Raw genomic sequence first — 27118 nt, 5'->3', positions numbered from 1 at the left:
ATCTGCATCAGTTTCACGCATCTGGCCTCCAGTGCGCCTCCCCAGTCCGGTATGTCCTGTGTCTCCTCCCCGCACTCGCTCTGAGGTGTGTGTCACCGTTCGGGTACAAGTTGTGCCGGTTCTACGCACCAGGTCTCCAGTGCACCACCACAGCCCAGTACGTCCTGTGTCTCCTCCTCGCACTCTCCCGGAAGTGCGTGTCCCCAGTCCGGTATGTCCTGTGCCTGCTCCTCGCACTCTCCCTCAAGTGCGCCTTCTCAGTCAGGTACGTCCTGTGCCTGCACCTCACACTCTCCCTCAAGTGCACCTTCCCAGTCAGGTACATCCTGTCCCTGCTCCTTGCACTCTCCCTCAAGTGCGCCTTCCCAGTCCGGTACGTCCTGTGCCTGCTCCCCGCACTCTTCCTCAAGTGCGCCTTCCCAGTCAGGTACGTCCTGTGCCTGCACCTCGCACTCTCCCTCAAGTGCACCTTCCCAGCCAGGTACGTCCTGTGCCTGTTCCCCGCACTCGCCCTGAAGTGCGTGTCACCATGTTTGCCACCAGTGTGCCTCCCTAGTCCAGAGACTTCTGTGAAGGTTCCCAGTCCGGAGACTCCTGCGAGGGTTCCCAGTCCGGAGACTCCTGCGAGGGTTCCCAGTCCGGAGCCTCCGGCAACGGTTCCCACGGTCCGGAATTCCCGGCGACGATCCACGGTCCGGCTCCTCCGGCCACCGACGCTGACGGAGATTCCTTCACTGAGGGGGGGAGGGGGGGGGTCTACGTCCTGCACCGGAGCCGCCACCGATGCTAGATGCCCACCCGGATCCTCCCATATAGAGTCAGGTTTTGCAGCCGGAGTCCGCACCTTTAAAAATATATGTATATTTAACCTTTATTTAACCAGGTAGGCAAGTTGAGAACAAGTTCTCATTTACAATTGCTACCTGGCCAACTTAAAACAAAGCAGTTCGACACAAACAACAACACAGAGTTACACATGGAGTAAAACAAACATACAGTCAATAATACTGTAGAAAAATGAGTCTATATACAATGTGAGCAAATGAGGTGAGATAAGGGAGGTAAAGGCAAAAAAAGGCCATGGTGGCGAAGTAAATGCAGTATAGCAAGTTTAAAAAATAAAAATAAACACTGGAATGGTAGATTTGCAGTGGAAGAATGTGCAAAGTAGAAATAATGGGGGTGCAAAGGAGCAAAATAAATAAATAAATACATTATGGGGAGAGGTAGTTGTTTGGGCTGAATTATAGATGGGCTATGTACAGGTGCAGTAATATGTGAGCTGCTCTGACAGCTGGTCCTTAAAGCTAGTGAGAGGGATAAGTGTTTCCAGTTTCAGAGATTTTTGCAGTTCGTTCCAGTCATTGGCTGCAGAGAACTGGAAGGCGAGGCGGCCAAAGTAAGAATTGGTTTTGGGGGTGACCAGAGAGATATACCTGCTGGAGCGTGTGCTACATACAGGTGGGTGCTGCTCTGGTGACCAGCGAGGTGAGATAAGGGGGGACTTTACCTAGCAGGGTCTTGTAGATGACACTGGAGCCAGTGGGTTTTGCAACGAGTATGAACCAAGGGCCAGCCAACGAGAGCGTTCAGGTCGCAGTGGTGGGTAGTATATGGGGCTATGGTGACAAAACGGATGGCACCGTGATAGACTACATCCAATTTATTGAATAGGGTACTGGAGGCTATTTTGTAAATGACGTCGCCGAAGTCGAGGATCGGTAGGATGATCAGTTTTACAAGGGTATGTTTGGCAGCATGAGTGAAGGAGGCTTTGTTGCAAAATAGGAAGCCAATTCTAGATTTAACTTTGGATTGGAGATGTTTGAGGTGAGTCTGGATGGGGAGTTTACAGTCTATCCAGACACCTAGGTATTTGTAGTTGTCTGCATATTCTAAGACAGAACCGTCCAGAGTAGTGATGTTGGACGGGCAGGCAGGTGCAGGTAGCGATCGGTTGAAGAGCATGCATTTAGTTTTAGTAATTGGAGGCCACGGAAGGAGAGTTGTATGGTATTGAAGCTCGTCTGGAGGGTTGTTAACACAGAGTCCAAAGTGGCACCCCCATAGAGACTGCCAGAGGCCCGGACAACAGGCCCTCCGATTTGACACACTGAACTCTATCAGAGAAATAGTTGGTGAACCAGGCGAGGCAATCATTTGAGAAACCAAGGCTATCGAGTTGGATGTGGTGAGTGACAGAGTCGAAAGCCTTGGCCAGATCAATGAATACGGCTGCACAGTATTGTTTCTTATCGATGGCGGTTAAGATATCGTTTCGGACCTTGAGCGTGGCTGAGGTGCACCCATGACCAGCTCTGAAACCAGATTGCATAGCGGAGAAGGTATGGTGGGATTTGAAATGGTCGGTAATTCTGTTTGTTAAATTGGCTTTCGAATACCTTAGAAAGGCAGGGTAGGATAGATATAGGTCTGTAGCAGTTTGGGTCAAGAGTGTCTCCCCCTTTGTAGAGGGGGATGACTGCAGCTGCTTTCCAATCTTTGGGAATCTCAGACGACACGAAAGAGAGGTTGAACAGGCTAGTAATAGGGGTTGCAAAAATTTCGGCAGATAATTTTAGAAAGAAAGGGTCCAGATTGTCTAGCTCGGCTGATTTGTAGGGGTCCAGATTTTGCAGCTCTTTCAGAACATCAACTGACTGGATTTGGGAGAAGGAGAATTGGGGAAGGCTTGGGCGAGTTGCTGTGGGGTGCTGTTGACCGGGGTAGGGGTAGCCAGGTGGAAAGCATGGCCAGCCGTAGAAAAATAATAGTAGCCAGGTGGAAAGCATGGCCAGCCGTAGAAAAATGCTTATTGATATTCTCAATTATAGTGGATTTATCGGTAGTGACAGTGTTTCCTATCCTCAGTACAGTGGGCAGCTGGGAGGAGGTGTTCTTATTCTCCAAGGACTTTACAGTGTCCCAGAACCTTTTTGAGTTTATGTTGCAGGAAGCAAATTTCTGCTTGAAAAAGCTAGCCTTGGCTTTTCTAACTGCCTGTGTGTATTGGTTTCTAGCTTCCCTGAAAAGTTGCATATCACGGGGGCTGTTTGATGCTAATGCAGAGGGAAGTTTTTGTGTTGGTTGAGGGCAGTCAGGTCTGGAGAGAACCAGGGGGGCTATACCTGTTCCTGGTTCTAAATGTCTTGATTGGGGCATGCTTATTTAAGATGGTGAGGAAGGCATTTAAAAAAACAGGCATCCTCTACTGACGGGATGAGGTCAATGTCCTTCCAGGATACCCCAGCCAGGTCGATTAGAAAGGCCTGCTCGTTGAAGTGTTTCAGGGAGCGTTTGACAGTGATGAGTGGAGGTCGTTTGACCGCTGACCCATTACGGATGCAGGCAATGAGGCAGTGATAGCTGAGATCTTGGTTGAAATCAGCAGAGGTGTATTTAGAGGGCAAGTTGGTTAGGATGATCTCTATGAGGGTGCCCGTGTTTATGGCTTTGTGGTGGTACCTGGTAGGTTCATTGATAATTTGTGTGAGATTGAGGCCATCAAGCTTAGATTGTAGGATGGCTGGGGTGTTAAGCATGTTCCAGTTTAGGTCGCCTAGCAGCACGAGCTCTGAAGATAGATGGGGGGCAATCAGTTCACATATGGTGTCCTTTGGGGGTTGGGGGGTACTGTCAAGAGCCTTTTATTCTCTAATTTGGTTAGGTTGGGTGTGACTAGGGTGGGTACTCTAGTTTTTGTATGTCTATGTTGGCTTGGTGTGGTTCCCAATCAGAGGCAGTTGTCTATCCTTGTCTCTGATTGGGGATCATATTTAGGCAGCCTTTTTCCACTGGGTTTTGGTGGGATCTTGTTTTTGTGTTGATGCCTGTGAGCTCTACAGAACGTTATGTATCATTTAGTCTTTATTGTTTTGTTGTTCGGTTCTCCTTAAAATAAAAGATGCCGAACCGATTCAACGCTGCGCTTTGGTCTGAGTTTGATTACCATGGCGATCGTGACTCCTCTTCGGCAACCATCCAAAGTGTAGTTAACTTCACCATGCTCAAAGGGACATTCAATGTCTGCTTTTTTGTTGTTGACCATTCTACCAATAGGTTCCCTTATTTGTGAGGCATTGGAAAACCTCCCTGTTCTTTGTGGTTGAATCTGTGTTTTAAATTCACTGATCAACTGAGGGACCTTACAGATAATTGTATGTGTGGGGTACAGACATGAGGTAGTTATTCAAAAATCATGTTAAACACTATTATTGCTCACAGAGGGAGTCCATGCAACTTATTATGTGGCTTGTTAAGCAACTTTTTACTTCAGAACTGATTTAATGTCAGATTTGTATTTTTAATTAATTTGTAAAAAGTTGTAAAAACATAATTCCACTTTGACATTATTGGGTATTTTGTGTAGGCCAGTGACACACAATCTAAATGTAATCCATTTCAAATTCAGGCTGTAACACAACATAATGTGGAAAACGTCAAGGGGTGTCGGTACCGAGTTTGTGACGCTTGTCATCTTCCTCTGATGAGGAGTAAGAAAGGTCGGACCAATTTGTAGCGTGGTAAGTGTTCATCCTTTTAATAAACTGAACTGAACACTAAATACAAAGTAACAAAAGAGAACAAACGAAACAGCTTCGTCAGCTGCAACACACACTAAACAGAAAATAATCACCTACGAAACTAAGGTCAGAACGTGACAGTACACCCATCCCCCCCCAAAGCTGCGGACTCCGGATGCAAAACCTGAACCTATAGGGGAGGGTCTGAGTGGGTGTCTGTCCGCGGTGGCGGCTTTGGCGTGGGACGTGGACCCCACTCCACCATAGTCCTTGTCCTCCTCTTAGCCCGCCTCCGTGGCCTCTTTAGAGCGGCGACCCTCACCGCCGACCTAGGTCTGGGGACCCTAGCCACGGGTCCCGAATGGACGGGAGACTCCGGCAGCACCGGACGGATGGGAGAATCCGTCAGCACCAGACAGGTGGGAGACTCCGGCAGCTCCGGAGTGAAGGGCGATTCTGGCAGCTCCTGGCTGACTGACGGCTCTGGCAGCACCTGGCTGACTGGAGACCAGATGCGCTGAGCCGGCTTCATGGCACGTGGCTCAATGCCCACTCTAGCCCGGCCGATACGAGGCGCTGCTATGTATCGCACCAGGCTATGCCTACGCACTGGGGACACCGTGTGCCTCACGGCATAACACGGTGCCTGCCCGGTCCCTCTCTCTCCACGGTAAGCACGGGGAGTTGGCTCAGGTCTCCTACCTGACTTAGCCACACTCCTCATGTGCCTCCCCCCAATAAATGTTCGGGGCTTCCAACCGCGCTGCCGTGCTGCCTCCTCGTACCACCGCCTCTCGGCTTTCGCTGCCTCCAGCTCTGCCTTGGGGCGGTGATATTCTCCAGCCTGTGCCCAAGGTCCCTTGCCGTCCAAAATCTCCTCCCATGTCCAGGAGTCTTGAGATCGCTGCTGCTGCTGCTGCCCGTTACCACTCTCATTGGTTCTTTGGTGGTGGGTAATTCTGTAATGTTCGTCGTCTTCCTCTGATGAGGAGTAAGAAAGGTTGGACCAATTTGCAGCATGGTAAGTGTTCATCCTTAAAATAAACTGAACACTAAATACAAGGTAACAAAGGTGAAAAAAAGAAAGAGCTCCGACAAAGTTGATGTGCAGGGGTATGAGGTAATTGACGTAGATATGTACATATAACTAGGAATAAAGTGACTAGTAAACAGGATAGATAATTAACAGTAACAGCAGCATATGTGATGAGTCAAAAAATGTTAGTGGAAGAAGGGTCAATGCAGGTAGTCCAAGTAGCTATTTAGTTAAGTATTTAGCAGTCTTATGGCTAGGGGATAGAAGCTGCGCAGGGTCGTACCGCTTGCCATAACAGACAGAATGGTCTATGACTTGGGTGGCTGGAGTCTTTGACAATGTTTAGCCTTCCTCTGACCACGCCTGGTATAGAGGTCCTGGATGGCAGGAAGCTTGGCCCCAGTCATGTAGCTTGGCCCCAGTGATGTACTGGGCTGTACGCACTACCCTCTTCAGCACCATCCAGTCACATGCCAAGCAGTTGCCATACCAAGCGGTGATGCAGCCTGTCAAGATCCTCTCAATGGTGCAGCTGAATAACTTTTTGAGGACCTGAGGGCTCATGACAAATCTTTTCAGCCTTCCGAGGGGGAAGAGGCATTGTCGTGCCTACTTCATGACTGTGTTGGTTTGTTTGGACCTTGGGGGCCAATACAGAGCATTCTGTTTTAATGCTAGATTCAGCTAATCTTTCAGAGAGGTTATGGTTATACTCCCCTCCTCCGCCTCCTTTCCCCTCGGCAAATCTCCTCACTCTTACCAGATATTTTCCTCCGTTGATGGAATGATATGGCGCGCTACCTTTTTTTCCTCTTTCATATTCCTTTTTATCCTCTATATCCACCTCTTTTCTTTCCCCATTTTCCCCCTTATCTTTCACCCTCCTCTCTCCATTCATCCCTCCTACCCTCTCTCTATTTATCCCACTTTTCCTCACAACCTCTCTCATTCCTCAATCTCCTCTCCCCCTCTACCCCCCCTTTATGCTGTAGTGTGTTTGTGCACTGTTGATAAGCGCCAGATAAAGGTTCTCAGTGGTCACTGATGTAATGATGATGAATGCTGCAGCGCTGCCAGTACTCCCCCCAATGAAATGAACACAAATTCAGTATCCCCTCAGCAAGGGGTGGGGGTCGCCAAATCTAAGAAGACACTTAGTTTATAGAGAGATCTCCCCCAGTGTGTGTGTTTGTGCGTGCTTGCGTGCGTGCGTTCTAGATGAAATGGTGCAATTGGAAGTACACCTTAAGTATTTTTTATCTGTAATATTATGTTTTGTTTATATAAGTTTCCATAGTGTGTTTAGTGTGTAACGACAACAATAGATGGTCTATTTCGATACCTTCGATAATGGTCTCCTTTACCAGTTGCAGACAGAAAATTATTTTTCAAAGGCAACGTTTTTTTAGTTTGTTGTTTAACCCGGTGTAAAAACCCTCCCACTGCTTAAAAAAATCCTATTCCTACTACGAGAGATGAAGGAGAGTCTGAGTGGCAAAGTGGCGAAATAGATTTTTACTTTTCAATTCACATTACATCCTTGCTTTACCTTTTATGGTGGCTGGCAATGCAACATTCTTAGTCCGCAGCTCAAATTGACCGTAAATATCACAGTAGCCACTACTACTTAGTCTCTTCCTCATCACAGAACTCTCTGAAACAAATCATTTGATTGGGCAAACTTATCAAGCACAAACTATTTAACAATCCTAGCAACTTTTCTTCTAAAACCTATTACAATATTGAATAATGCAACCAAACCATATTAGACTCTTGAATAATAAAACAATCCACAAGCATGTGCAGAATATTAAAGGGCTTATTTTCTCATCCGTACACATTAAATTAGCTGAGAATACACAGCTAACTCCTAGCTTACTAAAATTAACAACATGCTTCATGATCAAGTAACGTTAGCATATCAATAAATAATGTTTACCCCCACCATAAGATTCTAAAAGTACAGTAACGTTGTCATACGGTGTCATTCATATTATAATTTAGGCTGCGATGACTCATTGCGAGCTCACAGAACAGGGCTCCGGGCAGCCGAGCGGAAATGGAGGAAAACTCGCCTCCCTGCGGACCTGGCATCCTTTCACTCCCTCCTCTCTACATTTTCCTCTTCTGTCTCTGCTGCTAAAGCCACTTTCTACCACGCTAAATTCCAAGCATCTGCCTCCAACCCTAGGAAGCTCTTTGCCACCTTCTCCTCCCTCCTGAATCCTCCTCCCCCCCCCCCCCCCCTCCCCCCCTCCCTCTCTGCAGATGACTTCGTCAACCATTTTGAAAAGAAGGTCGACGACATCCGATCCTCGTTTGCTAAGTCAAACGACACCGCTGGTTCTGCTCACACTGCCCTACCCTGTGCTCTGACCTCTTTCTCCCCTCTCTCTCCAGATTAAATCTCGCGTCTTGTGACGGCCGGCCGCCCAACAACCTGCCCACTTGACCCTATCCCCTCCTCTCTTCTCCAGACCATTTCCGGAGACCTTCTCCCTTACCTCACCTCGCTCATCAACTCATCCCTGACCGCTGGCTACGTCCCTTCCGTCTTCAAGAGAGCGAGAGTTGCACCCCTTCTGAAAAAACCTACACTCGATCCCTCCGATGTCAACAATTACAGACCAGTATCCCTTCTTTCTTTTCTCTCCAAAACTCTTGAACGTGCCGTCCTTGGCCAGCTCTCCCGCTATCTCTCTCTGAATGACCTTCTTGATCCAAATCAGTCAGGTTTCAAGACTAGTCATTCAACTGAGACTGCTCTCCTCTGTATCACGGAGGCGCTCCGCACTGCTAAAGCTAACTCTCTCTCCTCTGCTCTCATCCTTCTAGATCTCCGGCGCGGCCCACGCTTGGATTGCGTCCTACCTGACAGGTCGCTCCTACCAGGTGGCGTGGCGAGAATCTGTCTCCTCACCACGCGCTCTCACCACTGGTGTCCCCCAGGGCTCTGTTCTTGGCCCTCTCCTATTCTCGCTATACACCAAGTCACTTGGCTCTGTCATAACCTCACATGGTCTCTCCTATCATTGCTATGCAGACGACACACAATTAATCTTCTCCTTTCCCCCTTCTGATGACCAGGTGGCGAATCGCATCTCTGCATGTCTGGCAGACATATCAGTGTGGATGACGGATCATCACCTCAAGCTGAACCTCAGCAAGACGGAGCTGCTCTTCCTCCCGGGGAAGGACTGCCCGTTCCATGATCTCGCCATCACGGTTGACAACTCCATTGTGTCCTCCTCCCAGAGCGCCAAGAACCTTGGCGTGATCCTGGACAACACCCTGTCGTTCTCAACCAACATCAAGGCGGTGGCCCGTTCCTGTAGGTTCATGCTCTACAACATCCGCAGAGTACGACCCTGCCTCACACAGGAAGCGGCGCAGGTCCTAATCCAGGCACTTGTCATCTCCCGTCTGGATTACTGCAACTCGCTGTTGGCTGGGCTCCCTGCCTGTGCCATTAAACCCCTTCAACTCATCCAGAACGCTGCAGCCCGTCTGATGTTCAACCTTCCCAAGTTCTCTCACGTCACCCCGCTCCTCCGTTCTCTCCACTGGCTTCCAGTTGAAGCTCGCATCCGCTACAAGACCATGGTGCTTGCCTACGGAGCTGTGAGGGGAACGGCACCTCAGTACCTCCAGGCTCTGATCAGGCCCTACACCCAAACAAGGGCACTGCGTTCATCCACCTCTGGCCTGCTCGCCTCCCTACCACTGAGGAAGTACAGCTCCCGCTCAGCCCAGTCAAAACTGTTCGCTGCCCTGGCCCCCCAATGGTGGAACAAACTCCCTCACGACGCCAGGACAGCGGAGTCAATCACCACCTTCCGGAGACACCTGAAACCCCACCTCTTTAAGGAATACCTAGGATAGGATAAGTAATCCCTCTCACCCCCTCCCCCTTTAAGATTTAGATGCACTATTGTAAAGTGACTGTTCCACTGGATGTCATAAGGTGAATGCACCAATTTGTAAGTCGCTCTGGATAAGAGCGTCTGCTAAATGACTTAAATGTTAAATGTAAATGTAGGCTACTCAGCTAGGTAAAGTTAGCTAGCAAGTCCCCCATACCCTGTGGGAATTTCGCCTATGTGTTAGGCTAACACTAGCTACCATATTAAAGCTACTATAGAACACTATGGTAAAAGCAAATTGTGACTGAAACCGTCTAATGTCAATTGCTCGTGTTTCTTGGCCCAAGCAAGTCTCTTCTTCTTACTGGTATCCTTTAGTAGTGGTGTCTTTGCAGCAGTTCGACCATGAAGGCCTGATTCACGCAGTCTCCTCTGAACATGTCACGTTCTGACCATAGTTATTTTGTGTTTTCTTTGTTTTAGTGTTGGTCAGGACGTGAGCTGAGTGGGCATTCTATGTTGTATGTCTAGTTTGTCTATTTCTATGTTTGGCCTGATATGGTTCTCAATCAGAGGCAGGTGTTAGTCATTGTCTCTGATTGGGAACCGTATTTAGGTAGCCTGTTTTGTGTTGGGGTTTGTGGGTGGTTGTCTTCTGTCTTTGTGTTTATGCACAAGATAGGACTGTTTTGGTTTTTCACATTTTTTTGTATTTTGTAGTGTTCATGTTTATTGTCCTTATTAAACATGTTGAACACTAACCATGCTGCATTTTGGTCCTCCTCTCCTTCAACGGAAGAAAACCGTTACAGTACAGTTGATGTTGAGATGTGTCTGTTACTTGAACTGTGTGAGCATTTATTTGGACAAAATTCTCAGGCTAGTAACTCTAACTTATCCTCTGCAGCAGAGGTAACTCTTGAGTCTTCCTTTCTTGTGGCGGTCCTTATGAGAGCCAATTTCATCATAGCGCCTGCGACTGCACTTTAAGAAACCGGATTGACTGACCTTCATGTCTTAAAGTAATGATGGACTGTTTCTCTTTGCTTATTTGAGCTGTTATTGCCATAATATGGACTTGGTCTTTTATCAAATAGGGCTATCATCTGAATACCACCTCTACCTTAACACAACTGATTGTCTCAAATGCATTAATTCCACAAATTAACTTTTAACAAGCCACACCTGTTAATTGAAATGTATTCCAGGTGACTACCTCATGAAGCTGTTTGAGAGAATGCCAAGCGTGTGCAAAGCTGGCATCAAGGCAAAGGGTGGCTACTTTGAAGAATCTCTGATATATATATTTTGATTTCTTTAACACTTTTGGTTCCCACATGATTCCATATGTGTTATTTCATAGTTTTGATATTGTCACTATTTATTCTACCCTGGAGAAAATAGCAAAAATAAAGGAAAACCATTGAATGAGTAGGTGTATCCAAACTTTTGATTGGTACTATATGTTTTATTTAACACGCCTGTGTGATGTCTGGTATACATGAATACAAATGTTTTCACCCTGGACATTTACTTTAGACCCTCATACGACCTTCATACGACCTTCATACGAATCATATGCTTCAAGTGTTATCTATGTGTTTAACTTATCACAGAAGTTAGTAAAAGTTACTGACAAACATACTATGAAAAAGTTATTGTTTTGTAATCTAACAAAATTAAAATGAGTTTATACATCCCCAACATGTGGCCTTTGAAAGCCTTGGTAGTTGCATCCATCCTCAGGGAATTGTCTGCATATACAGTTGAAGTCAGAAGTTCGCATACACATTAGCCAAATACATTTAAACTCAGGTTTTCACAATTCCTGACATTTAATCCAAGTAAACATTCCCTGTTTTAGGTCAGTTAGGATTACCATTTTATTTTAAGAATGTGAAATGTCAGAATAATAGTAGAGAGTGATTTATTTCAGCTTTTATTTCTGTCATCACATTCCCAGTGGGTCAGAAGTTTACATGCACTCAATTAGTATTTGGTAGCGTTGCCTTTAAATGGTTGAACTTGGGTCAATCCTTTTGGGTAGCCTTCCACAAGCTTCCCACAATAAGTTGTGTGAATTTTGGCCCATTCCTCCTGACAGAGCTGGTGTAACCGAGTCAATGTTTTAGGCCTCCTTGCTCACACAATTTTTGAGTTCTACCCCCAACTTTTCTATAGGATTGAGGTCAGGGCTTTGTGATGGCCACTCCAACCTTGACTTTGTTGTCCTTAAGTCATTTTGACACAACTTTGGAAATACGCTTGGGGTCATTGTCCATTTGGAAGCCCCATTTGCGACCAAGCTTTAACTTGAACTGATGTTTTGAGATGTTGCTTCAATATATCCACATCATTTTCCTCCCTCAAGAAGCCATCTATTTTGTGAAGTGCACCAGTTCCTCCTGCAGCAAAGCACCCCCACACCATGATACTGCCACCCCCGTGCTTCAACTTTGTGGTGTTTTTCTTCGGCTTGCAAGCCTCCCCTTTTTCCTCCAAATATAAGATGATCGTTATGGCTAAACAGTTCTATTTTTGTTTCATCAGACCAGAGGACATTTCTCCAAAAAGTACGATCTTTGTCCCCATGTGCAGTTGCAAACTTGTAGTCTGCCTTTTTATGGCGGTTTTGGAGCAGTGTCTTCTTCCTTGCTGAGCGTCCTTTCAGGTTATGTTGACACAGGACTCGTTTTTACTGTGGATATAGATACTTTTGTACCTGTTTCATCCAGCATCTTCACAAGGTCCTTTGTTGTTGTTCTGGGATTGATTTGCACTTTTCGCACCAAAGTATGTTAATCTCTAGGAGACAGAATGCGTCTCCTTCCTGAGCTGTATGACGGCTGTGTGGTCCCATGGGGTTTATACTTGTGTAACTTGCTTGTACAGATGAACGTGGTACCTTCAGGCATTTGGAAATTGCTCCCAAGGATGAACCAGACTTGTGGAGGTCTACTATAGGTCTTGGCTGATTTCATTAAATTTTCCCATGATGTCAAGCAAGGAGGGACTGAGTTTGATGGTAGGCCTTGAAATACATCCACAGGTACACCTCCAATTGACTCAAATGATGTCAATTAGTCTATCAGAAGCTCCTAAAGCAATGACATCATTTTCTGGAATTTTCCAAGCTGTTTAAAGGCATAGTCAACTTAGTGTATGTACACTTCTGACCCACTGGAATTGTGATACAGTGAATTATAAGTGAAATAATCTGTCTGTAAACAATTGTTGGAAAAATTACTTGTGTCATGCACAAAGTACAGTGGGGCAAAAGAGTATTTAGTCAGTGACCAATTGTGCAAGTTCTCCCACTTAAAAAGATGAGAGAGGCCTGTCATTTTCATCATAGGTACTCTTCAACTATGACAGACAAAATGAGAAAAAAAATCCAGAAAATCACATTGTAGGATTTGTAATGAATTTATTTGCAAATTATGGTGGAAAATAAGTATTGACATAGTGACATAGTGTTCCATGTTCCTGCTGGTAGCAAACCTCAACCTGGATGCAGAGAAATGTCCTGCCTCGTTGTATGGTTGCATCCATATCCACCATGCTCCAAGAAGTCAGATGACAAACCTGCAGAGACTAACAAAATCAAATTGTACCTGTATTTAAGATTCATGTATCAGTTGGCCTATTTTACATTCATGTATATAAATGACAACATTCGATCTGATTTAAAAGTATGCATGCCATTTTGGGATAAAGGCTATGACAAATTACATTTTATACCTGAATTTATAGCTAGCAAAGATATTATTTATATTTTCATCTCACTAACAATTGCTTAGGCAAACAGCAAATTCCAGTATTGTGGCTAGCTTGACATAGGTGACTTATTCTATCATGACAACATCCTCCTGTAGCTAGCTAGCTGCTAGCCTAATAAGTGTCCACTCTATTGCTTAATAACTGATGTAGTTAGCATGAGCTAGGAAACAAGCGTTGCTTCCGACATGCCCCCGATCCTGCTTGCTTTACATCTGACAGGTATTTGACTACCGTATGAAGTTAGATTATAATGGTTTTTGAAAATTGCAGTTTAGTTAATTAGCTAGCTATCTAAGTGTAAAACTGAGAGCATTGCTGTAAAATGCAGCTAGCTAGCCAACTGGACTTTATTAGTTGTACCCAAGCTAGCAATCTTAATCCTCAGTAACATTAGCTTACCATGCTTTTCTGGACATTCCTCTTGCCCATCCTGGTCATTCCTCTTGCCCATCTTGGTCATTCCTCTTGCCCATCCTGGTCATTCCTCTTGCCCATTCTGGTTATTCCTCTTGCCCTTAATGGTCATTCCTCTTGCCCATCCTGGTCATTCCTCTTGCCTATCCTGGTCATTCCTCTTGCCCATCTTGGTCTTCTTCTAGGTTCAAAACTATAGTAGTCTGGTGCCTTATTGTCAAATGCAACCCCCTAGTATTTTACATTTATTTAACTTGGCAAGTCCGTTAAGAACAAATTCTTATTTATGACAGCCTACACCGGCCAAACCCAGACCTATGGGACTCCTAATCACGGCCGGTTGTGTTACTGCTTGGATTCGAACCAGGGTGTCTGTAGTGGCCTTAGACCACTGCACCATTCGGGAGCCCACAGACACATGGTGCAGGCAGGCAGTCAATGGCTCAGTGTTCCAAAACTGTTCACCAGTTTCTATGTCAAGAAATGACAGTGTTCTATTTGTTATTTTTATGTTTTTATGGTGCACAGCAGCATATAATATATTTTATTTCCAATTTCCCCCCATAAAGTGACATATTAATACATACAGTAGCTATATGTGTGACACATTATTGTTTGGGGGGTTCTAATGGGAAATATAGCCTTTAAACTTTTAACATGTTCTGTCATACTGAACGCAGACCAGGCAAATGCAATCGATCAACGCGCCGTGACATTGATCAACCAATGGTGTGTTAGATGCCACACACATACATTTGCTTGACACGCCCTCATTATCATATTGGAGGCAGAAATACAGAAATAAAGAAATTATATAAATGAATAACATTAAATAAAATAATTATTTATGTATTTATGTGTGCATTTATTTATTTAATTCTAATTATGACAGCTTTGGTCCTCCATACAGTGTAGGCAAGTAAAAAAAATAGACTGTTGAGACTGCCCTGCTTAGAGGGGGGCAACTGTTGGGTGAGTGTCGTCCAGACATTACAAATTCGCAAGTTTATATTCAAGTATATGTGTAGTCCAGGGTATTTTTTGCAAAAAGTGTGAAGACCCTCAAAGAGAAAAGTTTATTTCAGTGTTTGACTTTGATGTACAACTGGCAAATGACTTTCAACTCAGAGCCTTTGTCATCAAAGTGTATAATTTATGTTAAATTGATTTGCTTAATGTGCTTATAATATAAGAATGTTTATTTTTCTTACCAACAGCCTGAATAGTGGTATTTTTAACCTGATTAATCGCCTCCCTTTCTGTGGGAAAGGATTATGATGGCATACAAATAAAGACACACCCTTTCATTCTCCCTTCACTAATTGAGTGTGGGACAGTCATTTCAAGGAATAAACATTAATATGAAATTTGGATTTATTTTGGGTAACGACTTCAACCGATGCGTGGTTCATAATGCCTTCTTTTGTAAGGTGCTTACTGAGTATGCAAAGACCAGCCCTTCTGTTATACAGCGAGGCTGAATATTATACAGCCTCTGTAAAATGTTGGTTATTTTTTTTGTGATATCTCATGCGAACGTGGTGAAATATTTGATTTTCTAATGACATGTAAGTAGATTAGTATGTATTCTCTGCAGCTAAGGTTTAGGGTAGATGCCCTACAGTACATGACTTTCAAAAGAACTGCATAATATTTACACTATACAAAACATTAAGGACACCTGATCTTTCAATGACAGACTGACCAAGTGAAACCAGGTGAAAGCTGTGATCCTTTATTGATGTCACTTGTTAAATCCACTTCAATCAGTGTAGATGAAAGGGCAGAGATTGGTTCAAGGAGGATTTTTAAGCTTTGAGACAATTGAGACATGGATTGTGTATGTGTGCCATTCACAGGATGAATGGGCAAGACAAAATATTGGAGTACCTTTGAACGAATACCTAGGAATACCTAGGATAGGATAAAGTAATCCTTCTCACCCCCCTTAAAATATTTAGATGCACTATTGTAAAGTGGTTGTTCCACTGGATGTCATAAGGTGAATGCACCAATTTGTAAGTCGCTCTGGATAAGAGCGTCTGCTAAATGACTTAAATGTAATGTAATGTAACGAGGTATGGTAGTAGGTGCCAGGCGCACCGGTTTGTGTCAAGAACTGCAACGCTGCTGGGTTTTTCATGCTCAACAGTTTCCTGTGCGTTTCAAGAATGGTCCACCACCCAAAGGACATCCAGCCATCTTGACACAACTGTGTAAAGCATTGGAGTCAACATGGGCCAACATCCCTGTGGAATGCTTTTGATACCTTGTAGAGTCCATGCCCCAACGAATTGAGGCTGTTCCGAGGACAATTTAATATAAGGAAGGTGTCCTTAATGTTTTGTAAACTCAGTGTATGCGCCTCCCTGAGATAAATCCTCAGATAGAAAAAATAATATTAGCATTACCTGACCTAGATTAGAATTTCCAGAAATGGCACATCCTGTAGGTACTTACAATATGACTTATTATATAATGATAATGGTTATAACAAGGCTAGGTTATGACTAGTGCCCAGAGTTTATCCTGGTCAGGTGGTCAGAAAGTCAGGAAAAACTCTGGGCCCCACTGATAATCCAGGTACTGTATTACCCCTGAGGGACCCCAGTGTTAAGGATCAGCGTGACAGACGTGTTGTTGCCTACTCTTACCACCTGGGTGCGGCCCGTCAGGAAGTCCAGGATCCAGTTGCAGAGGGAGGTGTTTAGTCCCAGATTCCTTAACTTAGTGATAAGCTTTGTGGGCACAATGGTGTTGAACACTGAGCTGTGGTCAATGAACAGCATTCTCACATAGGTGTTCCTTTTGTGCAGGTGAGAAATGGCAGTGTGGAGTACGATTGAGATTGCCTCATCTGTGGATCAGTTGGGGCGGTAAGCGAATTGGAGCGCGTCTAGGGTTTCCGGGAGGATGCTGTTGATGTGAGCCATGACCAACCTTTCAAAGCACTTCATGGCTACCGACGTGAGTGCCACAGGGCGGTAATCATTTAGGCAGATTACCTTTGCTTCCTTGGGCACAGGGACTATGGTGGTCTGCTTGAAACATTTAGGTATTACAGACTCGATCAGGGAGAAGTTGAAAATGTCAGTGAAGACACTTGACAGTTGGTCTGTACATGCTTTGCATACACATCCTGGTAATCCGTCTGGCCCAGTGGCTTTGTGAATGTTGACCTGTTTAAAGGTTTTGTTCATATCGGCTACCGAGAGCGTAATCACACAGTCATCCAGAACAGCTGGTGCTCTCGTGCATGCTTCAGTGTTGCTTGCCTCGAAGCGAGCATAAACGGCATTTAGGGGAGCTTGCATATGAATTTCCCTTTGTAGTCTGTAATAGTTTTCAAGACCTGTCACATCCGATGAGCGTCAGAGCCGGTGTAGTAGGATTCAATCTTAATCTTGTATTGACGCTTTGCTTGTTTGATGGTTTGTCTGGGGGCATAGCAGGATTTCTTATAAGCATCCAGATTATTCTCCTGCTCCTTGAAAGCAGCAGCTCTAGCCTTTAGCTCGATGCAGATGTTGCCTGTAATCCATGGCTTCTGGTTGGGATATGCACGTACAGTCACTGTGGGGATGACTTCATCGATGCACTAATTTATGAAGCCAATGACTGAGGTGGTGTATTCATCAATGTCATTGAATGAATCCCAGAACATATTTCAGTCTGTGCTAGCAAAACAGTCCTGTAGTGTAGCATTCACATCATCTGACCACTTCCGTATTGAGCGAGTCACTGGTACTTCCTGCTTTAGTTTTTGCTTGTAAACAGGAATCAGGAGGATATAATTATGGTCATATTTGCCAAATGGAGGGCAGGGGAGAGCTTTGTATGCATCTCTGTGTGTGGTGTAAAGGTGGTCTAGGATTTTTCTCCCCCCTTGTTGCACATTTGACATGCTGGTCAAACTGATTGAAGATTGCCTGCATTAAAGTCCCCGGTCACTAGGAGTGCTACCACTGGATGAGCATTTTCTCCTTTGCTTATGGCCTTATAGAGTTGATTGAGAGCGTTCTTAGTGCCAGCTTCGGTTTGTGGTGGTACATAGACAGCTACGAATAATACAGATGAGAACTCTCTTGGTAGATAGTGTGGTCTACAGTTTATTATAAGGTACTCTACCTCAGGTGAGTAATACCTTGAGACTTCTTTAATATTAGACATTGTGCACCAGCTGTTATTGACAATAAAGAGACACTCCTCGTCTTACCAGAGGTAGCGTCTCTGTTCTGCCGGTGCATGGAAAATCTCGCTAGCTCTATATTGTCCGTTTTTAATGTCCCGTTGGTAGGATAATCTGAATCGTAGTTATTCCCTTTTATTGTTCAATGATTGCATGTTAGCGAGAAGAATGTAAGGAAGTGGGAGTTTACTCGCTCGCCTCCAGTATTTTCAGAAGGATGCCCGATCTGCGGCCTATTTTCCGGCGTCTTTTCTTCACGCAAAAGACGTGGCTTGTTCCAGTGAATGCTTTCCTTCTCGTCGGACTCGTTAAAGGAAAAAGTTTCTTCCTGTCCGCGGTGAGTAAATCGCTTTTCTGATGTCCAGAAGTGCACACAATACACAATAAGTACACAAAAATAATAAGTACAAGTAAGTAAAAAAATTGGTTACACAAAACGCATTTAACAAAAAAAAATAGCACAATTGGTTGGGAGAATGTAAAACGTCAGCCATGTTCTTTGGCGCCATCTATCAACTTTGCATTGCTTGACTGTGAAGACTGATAAAAGTAACCAAGAAGTGGAAAGAGAAGGTTAAAAGATAAACAGAATGAGAGAAAGAGACAGACCGAGAGAGAGGAACACTTGTAGGATGGTGTGATTGGGTGTAGCGGTGGTGTCCAGGTCAGAGGGATTATGGGTGAAAAGGTCCTGCTTTTAATTGCTGTCTCTAAAACCATGGACTGCTCTGAATGCTTCATAACACAAAAGGGTGGTCAGACACACTTGAGTGGCCAGGAGCTGTGAATATTTGTTGTACCAATGGAATGTGTATGGCCCTGCTTTTCTCCTCACCCTGCACTCCTCCCCCAATATATTTCTCTTCTGAATCTGAATATCCCTCCTTCCTTCCAACCTTTTCTGACTCACCTGGGGGGAGGGAGGTAGAGAGGTTTAGAGGTTCAAACAAAGAAGGCAGCCAACGCACGCATACTTACGCTGGCACGCACCTCGCACCCACGTAGGGACACACGCAAACACCGGCAAAAAGCACCGGCAGGTCGATGGTGTAAACAAGTTTCTCCTTCTTCTTCACTTTTGAAAGGAGTTCAATTGTCAGAACGGTGCAATTTAAAAGAGGGCAGAAAAAAAACCTTTGTCTGATCTCCCCTCTGCCAGAGACAGAATGTCAGTCGAGGAGTGCCTCACATTTGAGTTTCTATGGTTGCAGGCCAATGAAAGTGGGTGAGTGGCTTGCTGTCTCTCTCAACCCAGGACCTGAATCGATCGAGTGCTCAGGAACTCACACATACACACTCACTCACTCTTGTTGTTCTACAAAAAAGTTCTGAAACTATCCCCAAAACTCAAACACTCATCAAACGCATACCAGTGATTTGAGATGAGATCTGTTATAGAAAGATAGAAATTAGGTCTGGAGTGACATGGTACACATGTATTCATGTGGGACTGATTAGAGGAAGAGTTTGTTTAAATCTGTCTTGATTGGTCGGGGAGTAATTGTGCTTTGTTTTTTGGGGGGGGAGGGGGCAATTAACGATTGCTTACAGATGTTGTTGTCGGCTTAGAATGGACTGCAGGAGGGTTGGGAAAAAACAAACAAAGCGCACCTTGTTTGTCTGAAGTTGCCCTCCGCCCTCCCCCTCTACACCGCCCTCTTAGGAGAGTTTTGGTAACACCATCCAATTCTCCTGTAAATTCAACATCAGCCCTGTGCATTTCAGCCCTATTTACCAACTCCCCTCTTTCTAATCTGCTAGTGTTTATGGGATGGAAGGCAATTAAATAGTATCGTTTGGCAATTAGGACTCTATTTGAAAAATGTTGCACAGACTAAATATTTCCAGCAATTATCCTTGAACAATGGTGTGTTTCGGGGTCTAAGTGAAGGGCTTGCAGTGGATTGCAAGTGGATCCCGTATTTTATGTTGTGGTTTAGCATGTTTGGTTGCTGTCTCCATGGCTAGGGTTCAGGGATGACTTGACCCAAATAGAGGTTCTGAACTGAACTGAGACGGTTTGCTACTATAGACTGTTGGCTGAATCTCTTAGGGGCAATCTGAGATTCTAGTCCCAAAATCAATGTACCAAACCCAGATTTGCCCTTCAAAACGGAGAGACAGCATTAACCGAAACAATGTTTGTTCTTTGAGAGAAGGAAAAATTGCCAGGCACCATGATATTCCCAAAAGCACCACAGACGAGCCTTAATTGTTTGAGGCTGTGAATGTTTCTCTCTCTGTAGTATCCCCTGAAGGTTTCTTCTTTCTCTCTGGAAGAGGAGGAATTATCTGTACGTACCTATCCACAACCTTCACTTCCATGTACTCTAAGATACAGTATAACCTGAACTTACTGAACAGTAACGTCTTTAACTAATATACTTTGAAATAAAATGTATAGAACTTAATTCCCCCACATTACCATAAGTTTACTATGTCATAGTTCAAAATTGGGTGAGATGAGAAGTTAGCTAGCTGTCCCATTTGTGAGGTTGCAAAATTATCTTAACTTTATCAAAATTCCCAGGTTTTTACAGAAATCCCGGTTGGAAGATTCATGCTATAAGGCCCATTGGGTGCATTGAGAGGGCAGTGGGAAGATCAAACATAACAATTATGAGTGAAAATAAACCAAGTGGAGCTGGTGGATTGACCCATGGCCCTCTCTGTGGCCAGAGATAAAAGGGGATTGACTGGAAGGACTTCCTTATGGTATGGAGGTCAGAGGTCAGCAAACATGAAGCGCCAGTTCCATGGGATTGTTTTCTTGAAGACTTTTAGATTTCATGCTTTCATACAGTCTGTTTCTAAAGAGGTGGAGCCATCCCACTGGGCACAGATGTCAGTTCAACGTCTAGTTTTTATTGACATTTGGTTGTCATCATGTCATTAGATTTTGGTTAAATATTGGATGAAAAAAATACAAAATGCCCTTAAGTTGTTGACTTTTTGCAAATCCAGTTAGTTTTCCATATTGATTCAATGTCATCACAGAATTTTGGGGTTGAGGTGACGTGGCAACAGTGTTGATTCAACCTGTTTTTGCACAGTGGGATACTGTTGCATCTCTATTGTTGAGAGAGTGTGACATTAACCTTTCGAGCAATTCAACAACGATGTCTTTACACTTAATTGCACTTTGTCTTGTTAAAAATTGGGTCAGTTTAACAATTTCTTGAAGCTTTAAACGAAACAAAAGTGTTAAGAGTTTTACTATGATAGACACTCCTTGGACAATCATCGCTGGAAAACCAATGCATCTGGAGATAATGTTAGGAAAGTCTGTAGCATGACAGTTTGCTCTAATAAAGCTCTGCAATGGGACATTTTACTGTAGGTCTGCTCTTGTTGACATCTCCTTGGACACCTGTTCCCTACCCCCCAGGTGTCCTGTCTCCATGAGGTGCTGAGGAATGAGCTGTCGCCATGGAAACCCAGTCCCAGGCCAGTTCTGCAGCTGAGAAGAAGAAGAAGGTGGTGACCATCGTGGCAACCAAGGGCTTGTCCACGCCCGCCGACATCAGCGAGAAGGCTGTGGCCTCCAGCACTACATCCAATGGTAAGAATTGTTTCCAGTTTTTACATTCCATTTACATTTAAGTCATTTAGCAGACGCTCTTATCCAGAGCGACTTACAAATTGGTGCATTCACCTTATGACATCCAGTGGAACAGTCACTTTACAATAGTGCATCTAAATCTTAAAGGGGGGGGGGAGAGGGAATACTTATCCTATCCTAGGTATTCCTTAAAGAGGTGGGGTTTCAGGTGTCTCCGGAAGGTGGTGATTGACTCCGCTGTCCTGGCGTCGTGAGGGCTTTTGTTCCACCATTGGGGGGCCAGAGCAGCGAACAGTTTTGACTGGGCTGAGCGGGAGCTGTACTTCCTCAGTGGTAGGGAGGCGAGCAGGCCAGAGGTGGATGAACGCAGTGCCCTTGTTTGGGTGTAGGGCCTGATCAGAGCCTGGAGGTACTGAGGTGCCGTTCCCCTCACAGCTCCGTAGGCAAGCATCATGGTCTTGTAGCAGATGCGAGCTTCAACTGGAGCCAGTGGAGAGAACGGAGGAGCGGGGTGACGTGAGAGAACTTGGGAAGGTTGAACACCAGACGGGCTGCGGCGTTCTGGATGAGTTGAAGGGGTTTAATGGCACAGGCAGGGAGCCCAGCCAACAGCGAGTTGCAGTAATCCAGACGGGAGATGACAAGTGCCTGGATTTTACCTCCTCTTCTTTCCTTCCTTACCCTCTCTGGTCCCCTCTCTGTCATGCAGGTGAAAGAGGACCCAAAAGCGACTTGGCGAAAACAGAGTCTTTAATCCAGTAAAGTAAATACAAACAAAAAACACAACTTTCACTCGAAATGACGAGGACAAACTGGAGACTCGATCTTGAACAGCAGGTGAACAGCAGGTTGCCTCGGGAAGGCACTTGAACCAGACAGACTCAGACACCTGCTCACCACGCAGCATCTGAGGAAAACACGACACGACAGGGCGATACACAAACACAGCACGGTGAATTCTAGACAAGGAACCGACAGGACAGGAACGGAACACAAAGGAAGAAATAGGGACTCTAATCAGGGGAAAGGATCGGGAACAGGTGTGGGAAGACTAAATGATTGATTAGGGGAATAGGAACAGCTGGGAGCAGGAACGGAACGATAGAGAGAAGAGAGAGCGAGAGAGTGAGAGAGGGAGGGGGAGAGAGAGGGATAGAAAGAGGGAAAGAACCTAATAAGACCAGCAGAGGGAAACGAATAGAATGGGAAGCACAGGGACAAGACAAGATAATAAATGACAAAACATGACAGTACCCCCCACTCACCGAGCGCCTCCTGGCGCACTCGAGGAGGAATCCTGGCGGCAACGGAGGAAATCATCAATGAGTGAACGGTCCAGCACGTCCCGAGACGGAACCCAACTCCTCTCCTCAGGACCGTAACCCTCCCAATCCACTAAGTATTGGTGACCCCGTCCCCGAGAACGCATGTCCATGATCTTATGTACCTTGTAAATAGGTGCGCTCTCGACAAGGACGGGAGGGGGAGGGAAGACGAACGGGGTGCGAAGAAAGGGCTTGACACAGGAGACATGGAAGACAGGATGGACGCGACGAAGATGTCGCGGAAGAAGCAGTCGCACAGCGACAGGATTGACGACCTGGGAGACACGGAACGGACCAATGAACCGCGGAGTCAACTTACGAGAAGCTGTCGTAAGAGGAAGGTTGCGAGTGGAAAGCCACACTCTCTGGCCGCAACAATACCTTGGACTCTTAATCCTGCGTTTATTGGCGGCTCTCACAGTCTGTGCCCTGTAACGGCAAAGTGCAGACCTCACCCTCCTCCAGGTGCGCTCACAACGTTGGACAAACGCTTGAGCGGAGGGAACGCTGGACTCGGCAAGCTGGGATGAGAACAGAGGAGGCTGGTAACCCAGACTACTCTGAAACGGAGATAACCCGGTAGCAGACGAAGGAAGCGAATTGTGAGCGTATTCTGCCCAGGGGAGCTGTTCTGCCCAAGACGCAGGGTTTCTGAAAGAAAGGCTGCGTAGTATGCGACCAATCGTCTGATTGGCCCTCTCTGCTTGACCGTTAGACTGGGGATGAAACCCGGAAGAGAGACTGACGGACGCACCAATCAAACGACAGAACTCCCTCCAAAACTGTGACGTGAATTGCGGGCCTCTGTCTGAAACGGCGTCTAACGGGAGGCCATGAATTCTGAATACATTCTCGATAATGATTTGTGCCGTCTCCTTAGCGGAAGGAAGTTTAGCGAGGGGAATGAAATGTGCCGCCTTAGAGAACCTATCGACAACCGTAAGAATCACAGTCTTCCCCGCAGACAAAGGCAGACCGGTAATGAAGTCTAGGGCGATGTGAGACCATGGTCGAGAAGGAATGGGGAGCGGTCTGAGACGACCGGCAGGAGGAGAGTTACCCGACTTAGTCTGCGCGCAGTCCGAACAAGCAGCCACGAAACGGCGCGTGTCACGCTCCTGAGTCGGCCACCAAAAGCGCTGGCGAATAGACGCAAGAGTGCCTCGAACACCGGGATGACCAGCTAACTTGGCAGAGTGAGCCCACTGAAGAACAGCCAGACGAGTGGAAACAGGAACGAAAAGGAGGTTACTAGGACAAGCGCGGCGACGCAGTGTGCGTGAGTGCTTGCTTAACCTGTCTTTCAATTCCCCAGACTGTTAACCCGACAACACGCCCATAAGGAAGAATCCCTCGGGATCAGTAGAAGCCACAGAAGAACTAAACAGACGGGATAAGGCATCAGGCTTGGTGTTCTTGCTACCCGGACGGTAAGAAATCACAAACTCGAAACGAGCGAAAAACAACGCCCAACGAGCTTGACGGGCATTAAGTCGTTTGGCAGAACGGATGTACTCAAGGTTCTTATGGTCTGTCCAAACGACAAAAGGAACGGTCGCCCCCTCCAACCACTGTCGCCATTCGCCTAGGGCTAAGCGGATGGCGAGCAGTTCACGGTTACCCACATCATAGTTGCGCTCAGATGGCGACAGGCGATGAGAAAAATAAGCGCAAGGATGAACCTTATCGTCAGACTGGAAGCGCTGGGATAGAATGGCTCCCACGCCTACCTCTGAAGCGTCAACCTCGACAATGAATTGTCTAGTGACGTCAGGAGTAACGAGGATAGGAGCGGACGTAAAACGTTCTTTTAGAAGATCAAAAGCTCCCTGGGCGGAACCGGACCACTTAAAACACGTCTTGACAGAAGTAAGAGCTGTGAGAGGGGCAGCAACTTGACCGAAATTACGAATGAAACGCCGATAGAAATTAGCGAAACCTAAAAAGCGCTGCAACTCGACACGTGACCTTGGAACGGGCCAATCACTGACAGCTTGGACCTTAGCGGAATCCATCTGAATGCCTTCAGCGGAAATAACGGAACCGAGAAAAGTAACGGAGGAGACATGAAAAGAGCACTTCTCAGACTTTACGTAGAGACAATTCTCTAAAAGGCGCTGTAGAACACGTCGAACGTGCTGAACATGAATCTCGAGTGACGGAGAAAAAATCAGGATATCGTCAAGATAGACAAAAACAAAGATGTTCAGCATGTCTCTCAGAACATCATTAACTAATGCCTGAAAAACAGCTGGCGCATTGGCGAGACCAAACGGCAGAACCCGGTACTCAAAATGCCCTAACGGAGTGTTAAACGCCGTTTTCCACTCGTCCCCCTCTCTGATGCGCACGAGATGGTAAGCGTTACGAAGGTCCAACTTAGTAAAGCACCTGGCTCCCTGCAGAATCTCGAAGGCTGATGACATAAGGGGAAGCGGATAACGATTCTTAACCGTTATGTCATTCAGCCCTCGATAATCCACGCAGGGGCGCAGAGTACCGTCCTTCTTCTTAACAAAAAGAACCCCGCCCCGGCCGGAGAGGAAGAAGGCACTATGGTACCGGCGTCAAGAGACACAGACAAATAATCCTCGAGAGCCTTACGTTCGGGAGCCGACAGAGAGTATAGTCTACCCCGAGGAGGAGTGGTCCCCGGAAGGAGATCAATACTACAATCATACGACCGGTGAGGAGGAAGGGAGTTGGCTCGGGACCGACTGAAGACCGTGCGCAGATCATGATATTCCTCCGGCACTCCTGTCAAATCGCCAGTTCCTCCTGAGAAGTAGGGACAGAAGAAACGGGAGGGATGGCAGACATTAAACACTTCACATGACAAGAAACGTTCCAGGATAGGATAGAATTACTAGACCAATTAATAGAAGGATTATGACATACTAGCCAGGGATGACCCAAAACAACAGGTGTAAACGGTGAACGAAAAATCAAAAAAGAAATAGTCTCACTGTGGTTACCAGATACTGTGAGGGTTAAAGGTAGTGTCTCAAATCTGATACTGGGAAGATGACTACCATCTAAGGCGAACATGGGCGTAGGCTTCTCTAACTCTCTGAAAGGAATGTCATGTTTCCGAACCCATGCTTCGTCCATGAAACAACCCTCAGCCCCAGAGTCTATCAAGGCACTACATGTAGCACCCGAACCGGTCCAGCGTAGATGGACCGACAAAGTAGTACAGGATTTTGATGGAGAGACTTGAGTAGTTGCGCTCACCTGTAGCCCTCCGCTTACAGATGAGCTCTGGCTTTACTGGACATGAATTAACAAAATGTCCAGCAACTCCGCAATAGAGGCACAGGCGGTTGGTGATCCTCCGTTCCCTCTCCTTAGTCGAGATGCGAATCCCTCCCAGCTGCATGGGCTCAGACTCTGAGCCAGAGGAGGGAGATGGTTGCGATGCGGAGCAGGGAAACACCGTTGATGCGAACTCTCTTCCACGAGCCCGGTGACGAAGATCTACCCGTCGTTCTATGCGGATGGCGAGAGCAATCAAAGAGTCCACATCTGAAGGAACCTCCCGGGAGAGAATCTCATCCTTAACCACTGCGTGGAGTCCCTCCAGAAAACGAGCGAGCAGCGCCGGCTCGTTCCACTCACTAGAGGCAGCAAGAGTGCGAAACTCAATAGAATAATCCGTTATGGACCGTTCACCTTGGCATAAGGAAGCCAGGGCCCTAGAAGCCTCCCTACCAAAAACTGAACGGTCAAAAACCCGAATCATCTCCTCTTTAAAGTTCTGGAACTTGTTAGAGCAATCAGCCCTTGCCTCCCAGATAGCTGTGCCCCATTCTCGAGCCCGGCCAGTAAGGAGTGAAATGACGTAAGCAACCCGAGCTCTCTCTCTAGAGTATGTGTTGGGTTGGAGAGAGAACACAATCTCACACTGCGTGAGAAAGGAGCGGCACTCAGTGGGCTGCCCGGAGTAGCAAGGTGGGTTATTAACCCTAGGTTCTGGAGGCTCGGCAGGCCAGGAAGTAACAGGTGGCACGAGACGTAGACTCTGGAACTGTCCAGAGAGGTCGGAAACCTGAGCGGCCAGGTTCTCCACGGCATGGCGAGCAGCAGACAATTCCTGCTCGTGTCTGCCGAGCATGGCTCCTTGGATCTCGACGGCAGTGTAACGAGCGTCTGAAGTCGCTGGGTCCATTCCTTGGTCGGTTCCTTCTGTCATGCAGGTGAAAGAGGACCCAAAAGCGACTTGGTGAAAACAGAGTCTTTAATCCAGTAAAGTAAATACAAACAAAAAACACAACTTTCACTCGAAATGACGAGGACAAACTGGAGACTCGATCTTGAACAGCAGGTGAACAGCAGGTTGCCTCGGGAAGGCACTTGAACCAGACAGACTCAGACACCTGCTCACCACGCAGCATCTGAGGAAAACACGACACGACAGGGCGATACA

General features: G+C 46.1%; 1 protein-coding gene across 1 annotated transcript in view; it reads left to right on the top strand.

Moving 5' to 3' along the window:
• The window catches only part of LOC123991050 (transcriptional activator GLI3-like), a 181850-nt gene that overhangs the window by 23590 nt on the left and 131142 nt on the right, over positions 1–27118 (top strand). Inside the window, exon 2 of the mRNA XM_046292192.1 lies at positions 21194–21367. Coding sequence (XP_046148148.1) covers positions 21235–21367 — 133 coding nt within the window. The 5' untranslated portion in view covers positions 21194–21234. The remainder of the gene's footprint in view (positions 1–21193; positions 21368–27118) is intronic.

This window comes from Oncorhynchus gorbuscha, linkage group LG12 (assembly GCF_021184085.1).
Source record: "Oncorhynchus gorbuscha isolate QuinsamMale2020 ecotype Even-year linkage group LG12, OgorEven_v1.0, whole genome shotgun sequence".
NCBI classification, from domain to species: domain Eukaryota; kingdom Metazoa; phylum Chordata; class Actinopteri; order Salmoniformes; family Salmonidae; genus Oncorhynchus; species Oncorhynchus gorbuscha.
This window is presented reverse-complemented; position numbering and strand designations above follow the sequence as displayed.